The sequence below is a fragment of the Perissodus microlepis genome, chromosome 1 (genome assembly GCF_051167445.1).
Source record: "Perissodus microlepis isolate ML-2025 ecotype Zambia chromosome 1, ASM5116744v1, whole genome shotgun sequence".
NCBI classification, from domain to species: domain Eukaryota; kingdom Metazoa; phylum Chordata; class Actinopteri; order Cichliformes; family Cichlidae; genus Perissodus; species Perissodus microlepis.
Window position 1 is genome coordinate 8103689 of NC_140461.1, and position 24176 is coordinate 8127864.

General features: G+C 36.9%; 1 protein-coding gene across 2 annotated transcripts in view; it reads left to right on the forward strand.

Moving 5' to 3' along the window:
* Nucleotides 1-20539, forward strand: part of thsd4 (thrombospondin type 1 domain containing 4) — a 48707-nt gene extending 28168 nt beyond the window's left edge. Inside the window, exons 8-18 of one of the 2 annotated variants that reach the window (XM_084928730.1) lie at nt 9959-10163; nt 12683-12858; nt 13046-13142; nt 13316-13507; nt 13911-14040; nt 14471-14675; nt 14896-15069; nt 15796-15969; nt 16088-16267; nt 17314-17458; nt 17629-20539. In XM_084928730.1, the coding sequence (XP_084784856.1) occupies nt 9959-10163; nt 12683-12858; nt 13046-13142; nt 13316-13507; nt 13911-14040; nt 14471-14675; nt 14896-15069; nt 15796-15969; nt 16088-16267; nt 17314-17458; nt 17629-17771 (1821 nt within the window). In that variant the 3' untranslated portion in view covers nt 17772-20539. The remainder of the gene's footprint in view (nt 1-9958; nt 10164-12682; nt 12859-13045; nt 13143-13315; nt 13508-13910; nt 14041-14470; nt 14676-14895; nt 15070-15795; nt 15970-16087; nt 16268-17313; nt 17459-17628) is intronic. The other variant, XM_084928739.1, reaches the window with a different exon arrangement.
* Nucleotides 20540-24176: the final 3637 nt, after the last annotated feature.

The window sequence follows — 24176 nt, forward strand, 5'->3', positions numbered from 1 at the left end:
TGAGGGTATTTTGTGGTTTGGATGAGGCTTCTTTTTTTACTGTTGGGATCAAACATCTTGCCACTCTCTCTGTACATAAAAGGTTACAGATGTGCTTTCATGCAGTAGCCTGAAATCAAGTGTGGAACCTTGTCAATTCAAAAATAACATTTTGGTAAGTTGCTTATTTATTTATTTTATCGGCAGAAGCAGAAATTCAGTTTAAAATTCTTCATCGTCTTCATTATACAAGAGAGAGGCTTTCAAAATTTTTCCCAGAAGCCGATCCTGCCTGTCCCAGGTGTGGACATAATCCAGCAAATGAGGGTCACATGATGTGGTCTTGTCCGAACCTGGATAATTACTGGGGAAATATATTTAAAGTATTATCTCATATCAGTGCGCAGAATTTAGTGCTTGATTTCCGCATTGGCATTTTTGGAGTTATGCCATCTCAATACAAAATTAGTAAATCTCAGGAAAATGCCATAGCATTTGCTACATTGCTTGCCCGTAGACTTATTCTATTCCACTGGAAGTCTGATAAGGCTCCTTCATACATACAATGGTTAAAGGAGGTGCTTTCCTTTTTACCACTGGAAAAACTTAGATACAGAGTTCTCTCATCACAACAAAAATTCTCTGCGACTTGGAACCCATTTATTGACTATATAAAAACGTGTTTTCCAGATGTGTGACATACGTTTTTTGTTTGTTTTTGTTTTGTTTCTGTTTACATGAGCCTCGGGTGGGGGGGTTTCTCTTTTTTTTTTTTTTTGTTTTGTTTTGTTTTTTGTATAATGGCAACGTTTTCATTATGTATTGTGACCATGATTTGTGGGAAAAAAAAAAAAAAAAAAATTTAAAATAGAAGTTTAAAAAAAAAAAAAAAAAAAAGAAGCAGAAATGCAATGCAATTTGTATTTTTTTAAACCACAGGTGTTTTGTCCTTACTGCTTATCCAATGTTACAGTAAATACTTTAATTCCAGCTTGTCAGACCATTTTGGTTGAACTTTTTTTGCTATTGATTTCAAAACATGCTGTGTTTTGGAGAGTGGGAGGCTGAGTGATTATCATAAAAAAACACTAGAGCTTTGGTTTCTATTCATGGCTACAAACCAGCATATTCGAGATAGAAGCAAAATCTGAGAAAAAGTTCTAAACTGATCAAATGTGCAAGTACTGAGATATTGATGAAGTGCCATTTTCATGTATACATTCATAAACAGACTCTAGGCTATTTTTGCATCATTCTTTTTCTCATAATATGTTTAATTTGTGATGGCAGATTTAAATCATTTAGCTATATATTTAGCCAAAATGTGTTTGGCTAAATTAAAAGTATAAATGTAGCTGAAATTACCTGCGGTGTGTGTGTATATGTGTGTGTGTATATGTATATATATATATATATATATATATATATATATATATTAGTGGCAACTGACCAATTGCTAAGAACATGCACTTTCTAGGTGACTGGTGTAACTATAATGAAAACACATTGATTGCATGAGTCCTCAACCCCAACTTGTCATGGCAGATGGCTGCCTCTCCCTGAGCCTGGTTTCTTCCTGTTAAAAAGGAGTTTTTCCTTCCCACTGTCGCCAAGTGCTTGCTCTTAGGGGCTAATTGTTGGAGTTTTCTCTGTAGGGTCTTTACCTTACAATATAAAATACCTTGAGGCAACTGTTGTGTTTTGGTGCTTATATAAATGTAATTGAATTAAACAGAACTGAATATCATTGTTATCTTGAAATAATTAGGGTTAGAGTCAGTGGACAAACTCGGTTTGTTTCTTTTCTACCATGAACACTTAATGTTTAATTAAGCTTAAAGACGGGCTGTTCAGTGTTTTTTGTTTTTTTTAAAGGAGAAACTTGTAAACGAAGTCTTAAATACTGCATAAGCTTGATAGCTGGACACATGATATTGTGTTAAAAGACTCTAGCTTTCCCTTATAAGGTGACCTTTGCAGAAGACGTTTTTGTTTTTGTGCAAAGCTGTGTGATAAAGAGTGTTTGCTGGAAGTCTGTTTACTCAGTCCTTTGTAACTTTGGTATTTAATGAATATGCTATCATCCAGCACTAGCTGTCACCGCAGGGAGAAATAGTAAACAGTGTATGAGGTATCAGAGTGGGTCTTTTTTTTTTTTTTTTTTTACTGTAACTTGCTGCTTTATATTTTAATGCAATTAATATTCCTTGTATCTCCTTAACTAAGGCTCTGCTGGTAATAAGCTGAACAATAACAGCTTTTTGTTTTGGGTTTTAAAGGACACAGAAAAGACTATCCTTCAGTCTCTTTAAATTCTTGTCTGAAATACTACAACCCCAAGGACACACAGACATGTGGACAAACTCAAAAATAAAAACAAGGCAAACATTGTTTAGAGGAATGGCTTAGAGAAAAGTCATCTCTTTTTTTTTTATAAACCAGATTTCTAAAACTAAAATAAATCTGCAAGTTTTGGTCATATTGTTGATTTACTTCCTTAAAAGTCTATTATTAAATATAGAAATTAGCATAAAGGTTAATGTGATCTGCAAAACAGTGAAGGAGGATTTTCTTTCTCTGTTGTTAAACTAAATTGTTTACACAGGAAAGACTGTAAATCATTCAGTCATGTCAGTTTATGTTTAAGATTGTCATGCGAGAGCTCAATAGTAATGTTAACTCCACAGATACAGATGTGTTTGAAGTGCTGACTGAGGTAAAAGCAGTGTCGCAGGCCTTTCCTCATTAAAGGCAATTAAAGTTCCATAGCATCTTAACATGTGGGGGACAGATGCTACTATGCTCTGATGTGCGTTTTGTGTATTTTATTTAAATCTAAACCAAACCTCCAACCATATTTGATATCAATCTTTACTGATTTTTTGTTTTTTGGTCCTAGAAATGTTTGTACAATATCCATAATGTCATTTCCAGACACAACATCACGTCTTGAAATTACTTCCACTGTAAATTCTTTGTCGTTGGGATGATACTGCCTCTTTATTCTCAACCTGGAAGCCAAGTCGGGGCTGTATTGAATTTCCAGATGAACTTGAGCGTCACAGCTGACCAAGTCATGATCACTTCATTGGCCATTTTCCAAAGAATTTTACAACCTTTCTATGTGAATCTGTAGAAATGCCCAACATGTGCACCAAACAGGCTCCTTTAACCTTATGCTCATAAATATGTTTTATAGTACTGGACTAATTCCATCACAGGATGCATTTTTATGTAAGAGTAGTTTTATTGTGAGAAGCATCTTGGTGGAAAGCACGATGTCTAATTCATTGTCAGTTAAAGAGTTAAAACCTCCACTTTTTTGTCAGTTTTGTTTACACAAGTGTTAGTAATATTGCTTTGGTATATTTGGTATAATGAAAATGGAGAAAAGGAGACAGCAGTTCATGGCTCACAGTATTGTTATTTTGCTTTTCTTTTGGGGTTGATAGGAAAGCTGAGGGAAAAACTGCCAAAACACAGGTTAAAAGGTTATGGTGGGGATCCAGTGTGGATTCATGTGGATTAAGACTTGGGGGGGCTTAACCACCGCAGCCTCTCCAGACTGAGAAAACATCCTTTTATTCATAACCGCCTCCATTACATTTTTTTTCTCTGCAGAGTTTGGCCCAGCAACATGTGAGTTATTCAGGGTAAGACAGTCAGACCTGAGAGTTGTCATTTTAAACTCAAATTGCCATAAAAAAAACCCAACCGCAGAACAATGTGATACAGCCACTATGTCACCCGCTTATGACCCTCGTTTTTTGATGCTCTGATTTCTTTTTATTTGTTTTAGGTTTTTTTTTTTCAAGCCTGGAGGAAGCATATTTTTAAGTGGAGTTCTCCGTTATCAGCTAACACTATAGCTTAAAACAATAACACAGTACATATATCGACTGTGGGTGCGTCCTACAGGCGTGTGTATCGTACAAATAAAACACTAGAATTTTACTCACTAAAACAGAGCACAGGGGTCTTGTACCGCCTGACTACACAGTGTGACAAATTATTTGTCATATCGTTATTTTAATGCTAGCTTTTGAAACCAGTCTCAACTGCTATTTCAAGGAACTGCAGTTTTACTCACTTTAGGGTTTTTTTCGCTTTCTTTTCTTATAACTTGCTGCCAGCTGTCTGTGCTTTCTGCCGACCCTTTTATGTACTGTTGAAGTCAAAATGCTTTACTGCATTCATATCATTAAACAGAAAGAAGAAAGCTAGAGGAATGACGTAAATATCATACTTGCAGTAGCTGTGTCCATGCTATCTGTGTAAGACAGTTGGACAGAATTTACTTATATCTGGACATAACAAATAAACAAGTCTTTGAAGCTGAAATATGCAAATTTCTATTGGCAATGCATAACATGTAAATCACTGTGTTATGTTGAGCCTAAAACTGAAAACACATCAATGGACCTCATGTAGTCTCCTAGATCCTAGTTGGTATAGTGCAGCTGCCCACATCTGGATGCTACGTTGCAGTGTAGCTCGGTGGTCTAGCCACAAGCATGTGCTGCTGTAAGTCAGTCTGTCACCCCAGGACTGGATGTGTCTGTCAGCTGCAGATGATTCTGTCTCAGCACCCTAAACACCATCTGACAATGTGCAGAAACTCGTGCCTTTGTTTTCCCAAGCTTGGAGCTTTGTAGTTCGGGTAGTTTGTAAGAAATAAGATGTAGGCCACTGCCTTCTATGAGCCTGTTAATGTCAAGAATTAATTTTATGTGAGTAAATCATGATGTTGAGAAGTAAGCATCATTTCAACCAAGGATTAAATTGCTTTAAATGTGGTGTCAGGCTCCAGACATGTGTCACAAAGAGCTGTTATCCCTGTTAATATGTGGCAAACTTTCAAAGTGCAAAAACACAAATAACCCTGCCTGGCGAAACCTCACAAAAGATTTAGTTTCTGCAGCAGTTACAGTGTTTTTCTGCTTTGAGAGGTTCCTCTGCCAAGGAGTGCCTGTTTTCCATGACATTTCTAACTTGATTTACTACAGTAGAGATGAGCTACATCTAGCACTGTTGTTAATTTCAGGATGATATCATTCAGAGCATTAACTTTTTATTCATGATTATATTCATAATGTGTAGCCACAAACCAGGCCTCCAGCATGGATAAAAGCAGTATTATTGCAAGGTAATTGTAAAATTATTCCAGCTGCTGTTAGGAAGAAAATATCATTTCTTTGCATTCTTCGCAAATCTGATATTTTATTTATTCGCTCCCTCTAAACATGTATTGCCCTTACAGCTGCGTGGGCTCTGTAAGAGCAAAGTTGCAACAAACTGATCATGGGCACTGTGTTAATCATTTACTGTATTGTCCCTTTATATCCTTTTAATATAATGTTAAACTCATAAGACTTATAAGAATTTAGTTGCAATGTTTTGATAAAGGTTTTAGTTACAATAACAATAAAGAGTAGTGTATATGAGCACATGTGACATCAGATTTGCATATTGACTCTTTTAAACTCTTTATAACTTCAATAATGATTATTGAAGTTATAAAGAGTTTAAAAGAGTCAATATGCAAATTTACATTAACAGTGCACAATATGTCTCTGCAGTACAGTGTACAGATTTGCTCACTTTGTATTTTGGTTTTCTGTGCCAAAACTGTAGATAATTCAAATCCATTCACTGGTTTTCTTTTCTTGTTATCATCCTAATTTCTAGGAAGTTGTTGTTGAAACAAAGATACAGCACTGTGTGGTGATAAATCCACTGCAAATTATCACCCTGGTGCCAAATTGTAGACTAGAATGTTTAGCAGCTTACTGGTGGATATATCAGGACATTTGTTCTATCTGTAATTATTTAAAATAATGTTTTAAACATTTAACTTCATAAAATAATTTTATTGCTGTAGTTCAAAAATGAGAATTTTTAATCTAGCTACACTAATGGCTTCTGTTTTTTTTTTTTTTGTTTTTTTTTACAAAATGTTCATTTTGGTTCTCAAATTCTGCAAATATGCATGGATTAATCAGTTACATACATAGATGTATACCTTTTTAAGTCTAGTCTGTCACTAGTTTTTTAGTCATCTGGTTGTTAGGTTAATTAAAACAGTGTACAAAAAACATCCAAAAATAATATATATCTAGTAATGTCCTGCTCTAAACTATAGATCAGGACATACTCCCTTGTTGGCCTCATATGCTGTCTATACAGTACTGTATACTGACGGGAGTTTAGATAAACTGGAATATTAGAAAAAGCAGCTGATTATGGTGGTCTACAGTCACTGTTATCACGTGGTTGATGTTTAAAATTAAAATAATTATAAGATAATTAATATAAAAATTGTTTAAGAAATACTTTAAGTCACAGGAAGCCATTTTTTGGGTTTGTTTAATAAAAAAAAGGATATTGTACTCATAAATGTACATTGTTAATTATGGCTTCCAACAAAATGATGCATTAATTTATCCATCCTCATTAACTTGGAATGAATCCATTAAAAATACAATGGTAGGGGTGCTGGTTTGTGCCACGTTGCCCACCATCAGCGGCTGAGATGGACATCACTGTTGTATTATTATAGATTTAACCCGTTCACTCAGTGAAGCAGTGTAGGGATGGTACCTTGCTCAGGGGTATCTCAGGGTAGCCATTCAGTGGATTCGGATCACTGACCTTCAGATCATGGGGCTACCACCCTACCTACTGAGCTATCCCTGTTAATAGTGCCTAAGGGCAGTTGTTGTTGTGATTTGGCACTATATAATTAAAACTGAATTTAATTGAATTGTTCTGCCTAATGGCTCTTTATGTATGTGACTAGATAGGTAGAAACGTTGTAGGTAAAGGTAAAGGTGTAATTGAAGAGCATTGGACTCCTTAAACAATTTGAACCGCCTGCCCAAAGTAAATAGACGTGAACACACATTGACAGCTGACGGCAGATCGAAAGCCTTCCCTCAATACAGATAAACAGAGCTCTACAGACGCCACCATAGCTAGGATTATGCACTTTAATTGAGAGGGGAAAACAGAACTTAGGTGACTGCAATCTGCAGTCTACTGACATCTAGTGGTGAGATTTTACACACTGTAACGTTTCAATTTTACATACTTCTACTACAAAATCGACTTAATAACAAATCTAAAATAGAATTACATATATTGTCTTGACCTATTAAAAACATAAATAATCATCTGATGACAGCAAAGTTATAAAGTTGGAATATGAACAATAATACTACTTTTAATGAACAAACAGTGTCATATATGAGTGGCCTGAAGAAGAAGACATGTATTGGCTATGCAATAAAGCATTAAAGCAAAGGAGTACAATAGATTATTGGGTTCAAGAAGTTAATGTCTCTGCATTTACATGACATCATTATTAGTGTTTTATTATTTAGTCATATTAAATCATTTTAGGATTTTCAGTCATGACCACAACACTAAGCAGTGGGTCCTGAGGTCTCTGCTCTACTGTTTTTCAGTATTCAAATATTAAAGCTGCAGCGAGAAGTACATTGAAATATAGGCCACTAAGGACAGACTTGCTGTTCAATAAGAAAGAGACTAACTTCTGAGGCTCACTTCTCAGGATATCTGTGTCTAATTCTAAATGTCTTGTTGTGTTTTTTGGGAGTAGACGATATCTCCAGTGACAAGTGCCTTTGGCAAAACTGTGTAGAATTCAGTTTGTTACAGAAAACTCTGCAATATGATGACTTTAACCCAGCTGCATTGCATGGGAAAATACGGATCTGCTTTAAGATGATGCTGTTTTCAGTGTTCATGAGGTCGACTCCACTGTCCTGACACATGTAACCATTTCCAGATGAAGGTGGGCTTTAGCGACATTTTCAAAATCCTGTTACAGTTCCACTAAAAACAGGGTGGTTTTCCTCAACAGATGGCACAAACCACCCACAGAGAGAAGGCGAAAAAAACATTGACGTGTTCTCAGAAACTAGGGTGAGGTTTAAAAGTTGTCTCTTTTTTTTAACAGCCACACTGAGATTTCTGTTTGAGTTTAACTTGTAGCAGCTAGTGATATATAGATGTTAAAGATGTATTAAAATGTCACCGTCTTCACATCATTTTGATGGACTCACGTTTGTCAGAAAAGTATGCAGAGCAATGTTAGTGCTTTGTACAACTTACAAGACCAAAAAAACCTTGATTTTAATCAAGATATCGATATCGAGAAATTCCTTACCTTTCTAATATGTGTACAGAGTGTAGAATCTCTTGGCCCTTCCTCATATCAGAAGAATGAAAATCCTGGTTGTTTTTACATCCACAGTCACAATATATTACACTAACTATTCAGATTTGAAGTCAATAAATTCTCCACTCCTACATTAACATGTTTTGGTTTAAACATTTTCCCATCCAAACGTCCACAGATAACCTCTCACCATGTCAGCATCTGTTTTATGAGAGGCACTTTTTTCCCTTTTTCAGGCAAATGCTGCCTCGCTTCTATAATGGTGTTGTTTTAGTTTGAAGGGATTTACGATGAAAATGGAGATGCAGAGGAGATATTCATTCATTGGTAGTCATTTAAACAGACAGCCCTATTTGACTCCATTTTAATTTGTTTTCCATGGTAGATATGCTGTACTGTAGCCAGTTTAAATGTCCTCAGATGCGTTTTACCATATATTATGCATTTCGTTACAGCCAGACTGTAGCTTTTGAATTGCTCTGTATTTGTCGATCTGTAAAGTGAGATCATAAAGTGCAACGGTGCTTCTCTGAATGTTATTCTGTTATGTTTAGTGATTTTCATACAGAGTTTCCAACATAATTCCATGCTGACCACCAAAGCTTTTGGGAGTTTTATTTAAAAAATTTTCAGCACTCTTAGTTTGCTGTTCTTTTCTCCCATCACTTATTTCCTGTGTTGAAGAAGGCATTTCATGTTTGCTTTGGCCCAGCTGATGCTTTGGCCAAGAGCTGACTGGCCTGCTATGGGTGGGAGAGAGCAAGAATTTCATTTTGAGTTCACCCCCTTAGTCCACCCATGGCCACTATTTCTTCTTCCACCTCTCCATTCTCTCTCTTTTCATCACTTTCTTATACCCTTCTCCACCTGTTTCTCCATTTTCCACTGTGTTTCTGTATTTTCACTGTTCTGCAACTGATTTATGGTGATCTATTTCTGCAAAATCCATGGGGATGGTCCTATTTTTTTCTTATATACTTCCTTTATTTTTGTTTAGATCATTTCACTACAGGAACATATGTGAAATGGTGCAGTGAAATCGACCAGTATTGGTCTTTTTCGTTGAGGGTTATATTTAACAGTTTTTTATGCTGAGTGGAGTATGCTGGGGTTACACCAAGTGGAATGCATCAGCTGCATCTGTGAATTTACATTAACGCCTGGTGAAAGTTGTAATCTGATTTAGAGTTTTGAAGGTGGCTCTTTCGTGTCACAATTTCTTTCCCTACCGTTATGTTGGTAAATGTGGTTGTACTGGACTTAAGCTTGTGCTGTGAGATCTAAAGCTTAGCATGTCTGACTGTACGGTAGCGCACTGCAACCAGTTTTGACTTCTGGGCCACCTGTTTGCACAGCGACAGACTTTTACTGCCGGTTTGACTCAATTTATGGATTGCTGATGTTAACTGTTCTATTTTTACTGTGACCAAGTATCCTGTAATTTATTGCCACCAGTGTGATGAAGAAACCTCATACTGTCGAGAGGAAATTTGCCATCAATTCAGAGGCTGTCATTCCAAAACGATGCCTTCTGGAAAGTAACGATCATCATGCTAATTAGCCTTTCTTATGTTATAGTTAAGTAAATGACTTCATTGTGTTTATTTAGCAGATTTTTTGATCTATATGATCTGTGTTTATTCTACATAATCTCTGTTATTACTATTTTTTTCACTAAAAATGTTTTATGATTAGCACACTTTACTGCTGTTTCACTAAGTAAAGATTATCACTATATCTCATTACCTCCTTATTACTTTTGTCTCTGTCCCACAGAGTCTAGGATGCGATGAGTATCTCGGATCAGGAAGGGTGGTGGACAAGTGTGGCGTGTGTGGAGGTGACAACACAACCTGTAGGCTGGTTTCAGGAGTGTTCAAACATAGTTTATCCAAAATCGGCTATCACAAGATAGTGGAGATCCCAGAAGGAGCCACCAAGATCAATGTTACTGAGATGGTGAAGAGCAGAAACTACCTAGGTGGGTGGTAAACATACTCACAGGATACTGTGCTGTGGCTGTACTGATGAAGAATAGCCAGTTAGTGCAGTTTAGTCTTCTTGCTCATGGCTGGTTTCCTTAATTTTATTCTAGCTGCTGTATTGCAGCTGGGTGAATGTATAAGTTAAGTTTAGCATTTTAGCCAACAGAACTGCTTTAGCATTTCACTCTTTTCATTATGAGCACTAACAAGTAATTTAAGGCACCTAAATTAAAATTACACCCTTTTTCCCACTTTTTTTGTTACTCTTTATTAGTTCAGCATTCGTTCAGGCACTCAAGATCAGTCATAATCTTCAGTGGATCTCACCCATGCTCTATATCAACTAATACACTCTGTGTTTTAAGCTGCATTAGCCTGACCACAGTTGTGCCTGAAGTCGCGTTGTAACTCCCCTCCACTCCATCTTCCTTTCATGTTCTTTCGGGGCCATACCTGTTGTCACTGAAGCCTGATGTTCTGTACAGTCTTACAGCTGGTATCTCCTCCTCTGGCTTTGTGGAATTGTGGAGACGTGTGCTCTCCTAATAGAGCCAAAGAGAGTTAAATTACTGTAGAAGGAAATAACAATGTTCTTTTGACTACAGTGGCCCTCAATGACCTGTAATCTAAAAGCCCCACCTTCCTCCATAGTGCTTACTCCTAGTCAGTCTTTACTCTCTGCCATGCTGTGCTGGGCATATTCTTTATTTAAACGCAGATGCCAAATATAAAAATGTTTCCGTTCACATCACATTATATTTCATTGCATATGTGACAGCTGAATGAATTATGTTTGGGAAAAAAATAACAGAGATCGTTTCTTAGCAGCACATCAGTCATACTATAATAATATTTTGACATCTGCTAGTTTGCTTGAGAAAAGAGGTTTTAGGTATTAGTTGCTAAAACTGTGTGAACAGTATAGAAATGCTTGAATGTTGGCCATATACTTTAAATAAGAGGCCTCTAAGAGTGCTTGTCGTTGGTAACTGCTAATTTAGCTGTCTCGCAGCAAATAGAGCATTTAGTTTCCATCCTGGTTTACAGTTTCATTAGTCACAGTTTGCTGCAGAGTTCTGCTTTCAGCAGCTCAGAACATACGTCAGAAAACCTCCATCTGCCATGTGTAGTGTTACATGTATGACACCAGTGAAAAGAAAGTCATGAAAAGAAATCATTAAATGATGAATGTGAGAAATGTTTGTTACATTAGCACTAAATAAGCCTGAGCAGGTAGGAGCTGTTTGTTACATTTGTTTTATTAAACAGCATTTTGCTTTTTAGGATTTCTTTGGCCTTATGCCTATATCGCCACCCACTGTGTCTTACCATTGTTTAGTGGAGCCTTTGAGTGACCCACACTTTATAGATATTTGGACTTTTTACTGAGGTGCAACAGTGGGACAGTAGAGGCTTATTTATTCAGAAATGACTGTTGGAATGTCAGACATTGTTTAATGAGAACCTTGCCCTGACTCAGCATTGGGTTTAGAGGAAGAGGAGAGCAGTCCTAGTCCCACCCACCCACCCGCAACTGCTTTCCCTGAGGAAAGTGCATAAACATGCTTTCATCAGAGGATCTTACCCTTCAGGACTCACAATCTTTTTTAATTAAAGTGCGGAATTTCACCACTCAGTAAAAAAAAATAAAAATCTGGAAGCATTAAGACGACGAATTCAGTGGCTGTCTTTCAAACCCCAGCTACCTAGATGCCAAGTATGCTCAGCTTTCTTTAATTTGAACTGACCATTTATATACACAAGTACACAGAGTTATGTACAGACAAAAAAATACTAGTATTTATATGAAAAACTTTGCTGCACCTTATACAGCATTTACAAACTCTTCATTCTTCATTCACACATAACAAGAAATAAACGTGTGTGTTCTAAGTGGATATGTTTTCAGTTTAAAAATCTGTGGCACATTTATAAAGATAAAATAAAGAGGAATGATCTGAAAGTGTTATGCACTGAATTGATAAAAAGATTAAAAAGTTCCAGGGAGCAACATATGTTTTAAAATGCAAACGAGACTAGAATCAGGAAGCAGCCATCAACTATATCCTCATCACGTCCCTGATTTTCCCTTCAATAGGCCTTTGTCTACGCTCTGCATCTCTAATAGTGCTTTTAGTTGTCCAAACACTCTTTTACAAGCCTGTCTAATGTTACACTTCTAATGTCTTTCTAATGGCCCTTTTGTATTTAATCCATGAAATCAGTGGAAAAACCTCTTGGGAGATTTTGTTACAGGATTTGCATGAAAGATTTGCCAGCACAAACAGATTGTCACATTTGAAAAAGACATTGCTCTGAAAGGGCATGTGAGAGCTTTTATTCAGTTAGCTACTGTAATTACCTTTTTGGGTTTGAGCCACTTTTAAAAAGAATACAGATCCCATTATGCCAAATAGTTTTATATTAAACAATAATTATATAGAAGAGCTTTTTGGTTACATGTTTTTCTCATGTCTTTGTCAGTCTTGATTGTCAGTCTCTCTGTGTCTACCAGCTTTGCGAAGCCGTTCAGGGCGATCAATCATTAATGGAAACTGGGCAATTGACCGGCCAGGAAAGTATGAGGGTGCAGGGACCATGTTCACCTACCGCCGACCCAATGAAATCAGTAGCACAGCTGGGGAATCCTTTCTCGCTGAAGGCCCCACAAATGAGATTCTGGACGTTTATGTGAGTAAAAAAAATCAGCTTGAACCCCAAGAAAGTTACGGTGGTGGGTCTCCTTGTTTTGTTTTGTTTTGTTTTTTTTGTGTTTTGCTGACCTGAGAAACGGCGTAAAATTTTGAAAGTGCAAATGTTGAAAGGCTTACAGTTCTGTTTTGAAATTGTTGTCTAAGTCTCATCTGCTTTCACTCAGATGATCTTCCAGCAGCCAAATCCTGGTGTTCACTATGAGTACATTCTCCCATCTGAGAAGCTCGTGAGCCCTCAGCAACCAAGCCGCAGGCCAGAAGGTAAATAAGACCCACTTTTGGCCCCTCCTACTGTGTACAAACGACCAAGCAAACAACCAGTGGAGAAAATAACTTTTAGATAAATTAATAAGTGAGTGTTCGTTGCAGGCCTATATATAGCTAGCTATATCTATCCATAGAGTATATCAAATTGATGACACTTCACATCTTAGGGAATGCTGTGAATGGACAGGATGGATACGACCAGCAGAATCATCGGGAAAACTTTAATTCAGCTGGCAGTGGAAGATATTCGCCTCCTCCCACTGAAAACCAGGTACCCTCAGTACAGCCACCCAGACGTGACAGAGAATACAACTGGAAACTGACTGGTGCTACAGAGTGCAGTGCTTCCTGTGGTAAAGGTCAGTTAAAGAAGTTTATGTTGAGCTTTTTTTTTTCTTTTTAGTTACAGAGAGAGTAATAAAATAACAAAACAGTGAAAAAAAGTTTGCTTGAGGTTTTACAGTTTTTTTGATGTGTATATATATCTGTTTGTGATGTAAGTCTGCATTTATATGGCATTAAAATTATGTTACATCCAGTTATCAATTATGTAAAAATTATGTGTCTCCATGTGCATGTTAAACTATACCTAAAGTCAAAACTCAAAAGTTGCATTGCTAAAACATTAATCATTTGGTCTTTATGACATTGAGTAAAATATGACTTTACTGAACTTTTAATTGCACAAAAGATTTTCCCATACGGTATATACAACAATCAAAATTAGTTTCAGGAGTTAGTGCCTAAATTTCTACTTTTTAGGTTTCAGATATTCCATCTTTCACTGTGTCAACCGGCTGACTCAGGTCCAGGTATCGGACTCTTTGTGTGACAGCAGCAGCCGACCAAGTCCACAGGAAGAGCCCTGCAACTTGCAGCCCTGCCCAGCATTGTGAGAAATTTCTTCTCTGTTTCTAGAGTGCAAATTGCAGATGTCTAAATTTAAAAAGTGTTTTTTATTCTACATGCAAGTTGACTTAATAGTATGCATGTACGCAATGAAGCCTTAATAGCTTTATAAGCTGTAAATATCACCCCAAGGTTCGATCCATTAAGCAAATTTTCTATCCAGGCATTTCAGATCACACTGAGAGATGACGAGGAAGAATGTATTTTAAATTTTACCATCCATGTGGAAATATTCATACAATTATTTTTAAACTGTTGTTTTAAAATATAGAAATTGATGATTTGCAGGTGAACCAAGTTTTTTACATCCTCTTAATTTTGTACAGTTTCTGTCCCTAAAGGAACAAATCACAGAAAATACAACAAATGAATGTCGCATTTTGGACACTAATGCTTTTCATTTTATTTAATAGCTGGGATATTGGAGAATGGTCAGAGTGCAGCAAAACCTGCGGTCTGGGCATGCAGCATCGGCAGGTCTTATGTCGCCAGGTTTACGCCAACCGCACCCTCAATGTCCACACGAGCCGCTGTCGACACCTGGAGCGGCCTGAAACTGCCAGTACCTGCCAGCTAAAGATCTGCAGTGAGTGGCAGATTCGCTCAGAGTGGACTTCTGTGAGTGGCAGCAGTCAGACTTAATTTAACTTACAAGACTTTTCTGAACTGACCCTGAAGTTATGAAAGTTATCTTGAATCTGTACTCCTGTTCTCTACTCTTATATCTTATATCTAAATTGAGCAAATAAGCACACTCATGAAAAGAAAATGGTACAGTCTCCTTAGCTATACATACCTCCATAGTACAACACTATCCATGTAGTATGTATCTTCATAGTGCTCTGTGCCATGTGGGCTGGGTCAGAGGTCACGAGAGGTACACTGTGTCAGCAATGTGGGCGACTTTGTTCCTGATGAGGAGTGCAACATGAATCTGCGGCCCAATGATGTGGAGAACTGTGATATGGGAGCTTGTGCCAAGAGCTGGTTCTACACTGAGTGGGGCAACAGGGTAAGTGTCAGCAGGAGACACAGTAACTTTCATTCATTTCTAATAACAGAGCTAGTCTTTGTATACAGAAGGTCTGTCTTCATCACTCAAGTAGCTATTCTTGATGGCCAGCTGATATAGATACCTTTTGATGATTTTGGCAGGGAAACATACAACTAAGGTCAGATAGAAACTTTCATGCCTATGAGGAAAACTATGAGAAAATAAAATCAATAAAGACAGTGGTTGCCACGCGATCATAGGCTGTGCTTTAGGCTGTTCCTGCTTTCAGGTTACATTGCATGACTTTTGTAAGCAGCAGAACAGATTAGCCATGAACAAATATTAAGTTCTTGCAGGGAAAGGAAGACCTCAGTGGATAACATGAGAATCCAACAGAACCGGGCACGTGTTTTTTGTTTTACAGTGATGATACCATTTAACTTTACGGCAATACAATAGGACTAAAAGAGGAAAGTGAATGACTTTAATTTTGCAACATTGCCTAGATTCCTCTAGATTTGAAACATACGAACTACAAAGCCAGCTAAGATATGAAGTTTCAAAGTTAGGTTCTCTATTTCCTCCTCACAAACTCATACCACCTTTGCACACATTTGACTTGTATGCGTTCTCTTTAATGTATTTTTCACCCTATGTTTCTACTTTGTGCAAAAATAAAAACATAGACACTTTCTTATTGGCTTGATTAATTTGACCTAAACTCTAATACTTTTTGCTCCACAGTGCTCAGCTGAATGTGGCATGGGTGTACGGACACGGGGAGTTCTCTGCCTGACCAACCAAATCAGCAGTCTCCCTCTGGAAGGATGTGGCAGCGAACGGCCCGCAGACTCTCAGGTCTGCAACAACGGTCCCTGTGAGAATCGAATTGAGTGGTTCACAGGACCCTGGAGCCAGGTATGAGCACAACTGGAGGTTACATTGTACGTACGGGGAAGTTGTCAAATATGTAGGACTTTACATTAATATGTCACATGGGTTTTTCTTTCTTGATTTTGTGTTTAACTGAACATAGTGCTCTGCAGAGTGTGGCACCGGCACCCAGCAGAGGTCAGTGGTGTGTTTGATGAAGTCAAATGAAGGATTCACTGTCATGCCACCGTATGAGTGCTCATCCCTGGACAAACCTCTCAGGCAGCAGAGCTGTAGCCTCAAGGCCTGTGGAGCAAAGTGGTACCACACTGACTGGAGTGCTGTGAGTAAGACATAAAACCCTCTATCACAGTTTAGATGCTTAGAATCCTCACAGTGCTTAAAACGACTGATAAGAAATCACTTTAAATCTATTGTAGATGGTTGCTTGAGTTGTACATAAAAGTGGTGTAGGCACTGTGATGTCACTCACTGGTTTGTGGGCACTGTTTTGAAGCCTTAGGTACTTTTTTAACCGCATATCACAACTGGTAGATCTGTCTCTGTGGAGACTTCATAGCCAATAGCAGCGACTTTCCAATCACACATAGCCCTGCTCTAAAGCCAATCCTATTTTTGTCATTTATTTTACTCTAAATAGTAATGAACGTCAAGCCTTATTAAAATTTCTTGAAACTTGCCCGTGAGATTGCAAACTCATCAGGATTTTTTTTGAGTTTATAAATTATTTTCTCTTGGCTTTTATACTATCTGCCTTTTTAAAGCAGAGGAGTCACTCCCTGCTGTTCATTAAAAAGATTGCAGGTTATAGCCCCTTTCCCATTCCGAGAGCTAACTATCTGTGAGAGCTAGCTGATGAGTCTCCTGATTAATAGGTAATAAGTAGGTTATAAATTTAGGTTATAAATAAGATTTATAACCTACTTATAAATACTTATAAATAAGTAGGTTATAAATCTTTATTTGCTATGTACCATTTTTGTTACCATTTAATATGTAACAGTTGTATTTAAACCCTCTAAAATGTGTCCTGGTGTTTTTGACATTAAATAAATATAAAGTTTAATTAATACTAATTAAAGTACATCAATAGCACAATTTCCCTTGAACCTTTCTTTTCAGGATTTTGACTGGTCAGATTTAACTGACAGTACCCAAGCAGCCCACTAAACTCGGATTGGTGCCTAGCATCACCTTTTTACATCTGACACCTCAAAACCAGATTATCCCATTTTCCCTATCAGAAATTTAATTGAAATAATTGATCAAATTTTGATCGTAATGTTTAGAATATTCGCTGTGATATCCTCACTGACTTTAGGGCAAGCATATGAAAATGATTACTGTCACTGACTCTTGCTCTTCAAGTGCTCCAAAACATGTGAAGGAGGTTTCCGTGTGAGAGAGGTGCGCTGTCTGTCTGATGACATGCTGTCCAGTGAGGGCTGCAATGTGCAGTTGAAACCAGAAGAGAAGGAGGACTGCAACCCAGAGCCCTGCATACCTCTGATAGGTCAGTCAACTTTTTATACGATTGACCTGAATGAATATTTATTGATGATTTTTGGCATCAACACATAGTGAGCATAATAAAGGTAATGTCCTCCCAGTTTCCCTGAAACTCTGTGGCTCCACTGGCATATCTTTATTGAATTATATTATCAACTCTTATTTTGTATTCAGATGAGAACTGCAGAGACAAATACTTCAACTGCAATGTGGTAGTCCAGGCTCGCCTCTGCGTGTATGATTACTACAAGACAACATGCTGTGCTTCATGTTCCCGGGTGGCCCACAAACAGTCGACCTATCGCCGACAAAGCTAGCGCTCTCTACCAGGGTCACTCCGCTCCATGGTGGTCCAGAGTCAGTACCCCCTGGAGGCCCTCTGGTCCTGTGGCAGCTGGGAAGAATAGACTGGCTGGACCTTGCCTAAAATAGGCACTTGTTGTTTTTGCCAACTGTGGAAAGTGAAGAAGGGACATTTTTGTTGGTTTATTTGAAGACAGCTGTTATGAGGGAAAAATGGTGTGTGCCAAGAATCCACTCACTGCAGATGTCAGCTGGGGTGAGAGGCATCAGTATCAAAGTGGAGAATCTAAAACACTTAAAGGATTTGATCTGTGTCTTATTCAAAGAATCCCTCTTCTTTGCTTCAGTGGGAACAGTTTGCAGGTACTGTTTACCGACAATGGCTCTTGTGGATTACTTATGAAGAGGAGAGCACGAGTTGACTGTGTAACATGGACCATATATGGTTACACAGCAGAACTCAGCTTTATGGCAGTTAATGTAATCGCACATGTTATCAGTTATTTCGCATCCACTGCTGACCAAAGATATGTAACCTCACCAAACTGCCGACAGTAGCAGATCACCACCTTTTCCTGAAAAACAAATACTGTGCACCTTCCCTGCTGCCGATTGCATATATTTGACTGTTTTCTGGCAAACCATGTCTTTTTCTCCCTACACAGCTACGAGGTCCAAAAGCAGCCTATGTAATATGTATGTATAAATGTATGTATGACAATGTGAATGATAAAAAAATGGTTTTCAGGCTTCTTGGACAGCCCAACACTCTGCCAGTAACTGAAGAGAAAGAAAAATCTCCCTCTTTATTTATTTGTGTGGTTCCCTGTTGTTACACGAACCACCCGTGGCCTCTTTTTAGCTGTGGCGATAAAACTTTTGTTGCCTTTAAACTAGTCACAACTTTGAACTCGGTGTAGGCATTTCACAGCCTGCTGGATGACAGAAGCAGATAATCAGAAAACTTTTGCATTTTTGGAGAGTTGAAACTAACTGTACATATTTCTTTATTTCTAGTGGGATATGATCATTCCACACTGTGTAATTCCTATGAAAAAAAAATATACTGAATTATCTATAATATATTATTTACATTTGACTCTAAAGAGAAATCATTTCAGTGTTTTACAGTTCTTGATATGATGATACATACATCTGGTTTGCATTTATAGTAAATCCTTATTAGTGACCAATCTTTTTCTACCATAAAACAGCCATTTTCAGTTTTGTACAAAAGTGCACACAGTACCTCTGAAATGCTCAGCTCTTGTTGTAAAAACTATTATTGTTTCCCTCCAAGAAAGATTAACTTACCTCTGATTCATAAGTACTGTATCCAGATATTTTGCAGATATTTTCCTCTATCAGAGAAATAACTATTTTGAAGTGCCAACATGATGGCATGATTTTTAATTTTAATCTTAATTCAATCATGAAACAACTGAATTAAGTATTCAATATATGACTGCAACTAATAAAACATCTGTATTTGCTTTATTTTAGATCCCAGCTGTTCCGATGTTAATTTTCTTGAGGAAATTTTCTCTAACAGGCAGTAGACTTTTCAGCAGCTTTTCCTTGTGAATCAGTTTCACATCACATTGTGCATTCTTTTTTTTTTGCAGCAGTTAGAGTTTGGCATGTAGACCCTGAGCTCATCACTCCCAACAAATATAATCAGCACAGAAATTGTGGTAGATCCTGGAGTGATGGAGAGGGAGCAGTGCACGCAGTGATTACTTATAGTCTTTCCTATGAAGATATTAACACTTTAAAACATTGAACTTAAGCATAAGCATTGAACTTGCAAAAGTGTTTTTGTTTTGTTTCTGGTCGATTGAAAAGATTAACAGGTTTAAACTAATGACATTTCACTTTGCCATCTAATCTGTATTTATTGTATTACTGTAAATAAAACTAGTGAAGCAAATTATTGCTCACAATATGAGCCATTAATATATCCACTGACTTAGCCCTGGTTCACAGCATTTTTCTTCTGCTAGTACGCATTCAGTAACTCCAGTGGAGCGTCAGCGTTTCTGTATTTAGCTGTCGAAATTGTGGAAGTGTGCAAAAATCACCACAGAATGAAACCATCTGTATTCAGAGCTCAAACAACATCTAATCTTCCCCTCACTCCTGCCCTCATCATGAACTTCTTCCTGCAGCTTGACCCCTTTTTATTGCCCTCTCACTTCTGCACCAATCTTTTCTCTATTATTGATGACACATCAAAATTCCAGGAACAGAAAAGTGCTTTTATCCTCTACTGTCTAGAGACATTGGCTGCTAGAGGAATATTTACTGACTACATGTTGTGATGCAGACAACCATAGAATTGTGTTCTGTTCTAACCTCAGGGTAACCTCCTACGTCTTGCACATTGGCGGTCAGTAGGTGTCTTAGACTATGGGGCATGAATACAGAGCCCACGGTGAAACTTCATTATATCCTCCAAACTGCCATACAGAATAATGGTCTCCACAATCTCTTCCGGGTGAATTCTTAACCAAGTGCTGCGTGTCAGACTACAAACTTCTTAAATAAAGAGCAGAAACCCATTTAACTTCTTTGAAAAAAACTATAATTAAATTATTTCATATATAGACCATGATGCAGGGATTAAATCTTTGCTTAACCAGTGCATAGTATCATAGGGGAGCTGCTGACAAATACAGTTGACAAGATAATAATGACCTCACGTATAAAAATTTGATAAGACAAACAAATACGTAATACAATTTTACCAGACTGTACATTAATATAATGTATGACTTTATTTTGAACATTTTAAAATAATACAACAAAGTATAAAGAAAAAATAATATTTATTATTTATTTATACTTTCTTTTAATCCCAGCTCCTTCAGTAAATAATACCCACTTTTTCTTTTTGTTCATGCCCCACCCTATCATAAATCCTTTCTTACAATGTGTTACATGTATTTGGTTGTATAACTCCATTAACATATAAATTTACAGATATTCAATACACATACACACATATTAACTGTAAATGGCACAGTAGTAGTTATAATTAACTATTTAATTTAACTTCAGTTTTGTTGTAAATCAAAATATTGTCCAAATTATTTTTTTAAACAAAAGTTATGATTTCCATTAAGTTGCATATTGCATTTTTATAATTGTATGCCTCTAAAAAAGAGTGGCATTTATTAAGAAAATGTGATTTGCAGGACTCTTCAAATAAATTTTTAGCTAATAAGCAGTTAAAAAATGATGTTTTGTTTGTTTGGACACAAATATGCCACGTTGATGCAAGACAACTTTTCTTTTGAACAGTTTAACTGGCACATGAAACTGTGTGAAATTTTGTTATAACTGGCGTATTAATACTTGAGTTCCCGGTAAAAATGTGTTCTGCAAGGTCACAGTAGCCCTGCCCAGATCATTTCATTACTGAGGTCGAGTCAGCATTTGTCTGAAATCTGAATAAATATCTGAATAATTTTCCACATCACTAAGTGATAATGTGTTCTGGGATTAAAACAATTAAATAAAGTATTTCAGTCCATAATCATATGGATTGCAGTCCTTTAAGTGTCCTTTAAGTCCTTTAAGTCTTAGATTTTAGTAAAAAAAGAAAAAAGAAAAATCCAAGAACTATGTTTTTTAAGCTCTCCATGACCGAGAAAAACACTCCAAGAAATATTCATTACTTGTGGCCTTCATTCTAAAAGACCAAACTATGACTAGAAGCAACATCTGAAAACACTTCTTCCATGACAATGCTGTGCGCTGACAGTTAAAAACCTTATGTCCCACAGATATTTGATTACGACAAATCCCTCCAGTAGTGTTCCAGGTTTCTGACAAGCTGAAAGGTAGAAAAAAAGCTAAAAATAAATAATAATAATTTATCAAAGGAGAGATCAGATAATACATATTTTTTTAAATAAAGGATTTATACTGTCCTCTTCCGCCTCCATTCTTTTTAAAAAATGAATTCACTACTCAATCTTTTATCATCACACGGTCAGGCACATCAAACACTTTTATGGCTCTTGACAGCAACTCGTGGTGTTTTATTGTCTTCTCATTAGTTTCCATTGGTAAAATACACCGCTTATTATCAATTTTAATACTCTGTTTGTCTAGCCTTCACATGCTTCTTCTTTTGTAGTGGGAAAATGCAATCATAATACTAGATTTGAACAAATCACAGTCTATAATGAGTTTATAAGGTGATGTATTTGTTATTAGTTGATAAACAATTTACTGTTACATTATAGTTCAGTTGTAACCTATTGATGCCAACATTATTACAATGGAAAATCCTCCTTGTTTTTGTAGTGAGCTCTTTAATATGTTCAGTACAACAACAAAATTCTCACTGCTAAGGGATTATTAGAAATTTAGAAGCACAACCCCATTCATTAGTGGTTTTAATAGCAGTATCATCACTCAGTACAATCAAAAAGTCATGTTTCTATCAAAACACTATATCTGAATTAAGTGAATTCCAGCATAAAATAAATAAAAATCTTCCAAACCTAAAGCAATAAATGTTTGCAAAGAATTTTTTTACATTGAATATAATTTTGTCTTTGAGCTGTACTATTATAGACCAAAAAGTGCCCCATTTTAAGTGATATTAGTCTCTGGTTTTTCAGGATTTGTCTTATTACACACGTGATTAAACAGTCCATTCGTTTACTCTCATAAAGATAATAAAGTTACACTTCTGAAAACATTAGGAAATTATTTATTACTTATTAATAATATGTATGAACGGCCTTAAATGTCTTATCAGAAAGCTGTGCCCTGGACTCAAATGCTTTGTTAAAAAAATATTTAGCACAATATCCTCATCCTGTTGATGAAGGCTATAGTGTATGTTGCTTCAACAGACTTTGTCATTCCTAACATCACCATGTGATGGCGCCAGTGTCAGCCTGATTTGCCTTACCTCAAAGTGGACTCCCTGCTCCTGGAGTGAAGCCCCTGCCACACGAGACTTTAACATTCAGATGCAACGTGGGGCTCAGGGAGAACTGCGGCCTGCCAAGTGAAGTCCTTATCTCATGTGTGGTTAAAATTTTTTAGAGTAAACATAAAACATTTCAAGGAACTCAAAAAGTACAAACCCTGAGGAGCCTGAGCAGAGTTTTCAAAAAGTTGAGAAAGTCAATGAGTAAGCCCTCAGGCACTAACTGATTTACTGTTTATTATTGCACAGCTCCAGAAGAGGTCATAACTGAAATTTTGTGAGACAGTATTGCAAATATATTGCTCTAATGTTACAGCTTATTGGTCAAAGGCAATTGTGTTAACTGCTCTGCTCTGAGCTCTTGTGTCAAGTTCAAATCAATACTACTTAAACAGTTTGCAGCCTTATGGGATCCTAGTATCTCGATTCCTTTAAGGTATTCCGTGTTTTAGTAGCTATTAGAAAGGTTTGTGATGGGAAACCAAATATTTAGATTCTTACTCGTTAAAAATGACAGAATTCAAGAATAGAAAGTAGTTACAAGTTAATTGGGGCAATGCTCAGCGTACACTGACAGCTTTATTAAAAAAAAATCATGAAACATTTTCAGCAAAGATATATTATTGCCAGCTTTGACAGCATAGTTGGTATTATTTTCAGCTTGTGAGTTTGTCTGCAGAAGTGTGTGCGTTATTCTGGCAAAAGTTGTCCTGGAGGCGCTGGTACCTTAGTGTTTTGAGTTGGCATTTTATGAATTTGTCAGTTCAGTTCTGTTAAAATTACACAAAGATATGGCTATACGACTAGAAAAAAATGAGGGCTGAATTGCAGCGTGTGATCTGAGATTTCACTGGGATTGGAGCAAAATGGTTTTAAGGTCTTTTCCAGGCAGCAATGCCACCTGAGTGCTGAAAGGCTGCAGCTTTGTGTATAATTTAAATGAAATGCTGTGATAACTATATTTGGCTAAAAGCAATTAATTTTTAAATTTCACTTTTGTAATTGAAATGAAGTAAATGGATTAAATTGGTTGGAAGGTCTGGCTACTCACCTAGAATTTAGTTGAAATTCATATTGTATTTTGTGAGTCTTCGTGACTATTTTCCTGTAGCTACTATCTATATATCATGCATACTCACACACCTATACATAGTTTGGGGTTAATTTAGGATTCAAGTAAGGTACATCAATATGTGCGCTAGAGAAGCCTGTCCAAATGTTGATGACCTCCTCTACTTCCTGCCACAGCCACCCTTGTTGTCCTTTGTAGAAATGTCATGGCTCATGTCATATCATCAAGGTTCAATTACTGCACAGAAAAAAAGGTCACATCAGACCTGCAGTAAAGACCAAAACCAACACAAACTTGCATCACGCTGCACCTCATAAATTGCCTTTTTCATGTTGAAGTGCTCTTTAGGAATGATCCTGTCAAGAGATGCAAACACAACTGATAAAAGTGCAATAA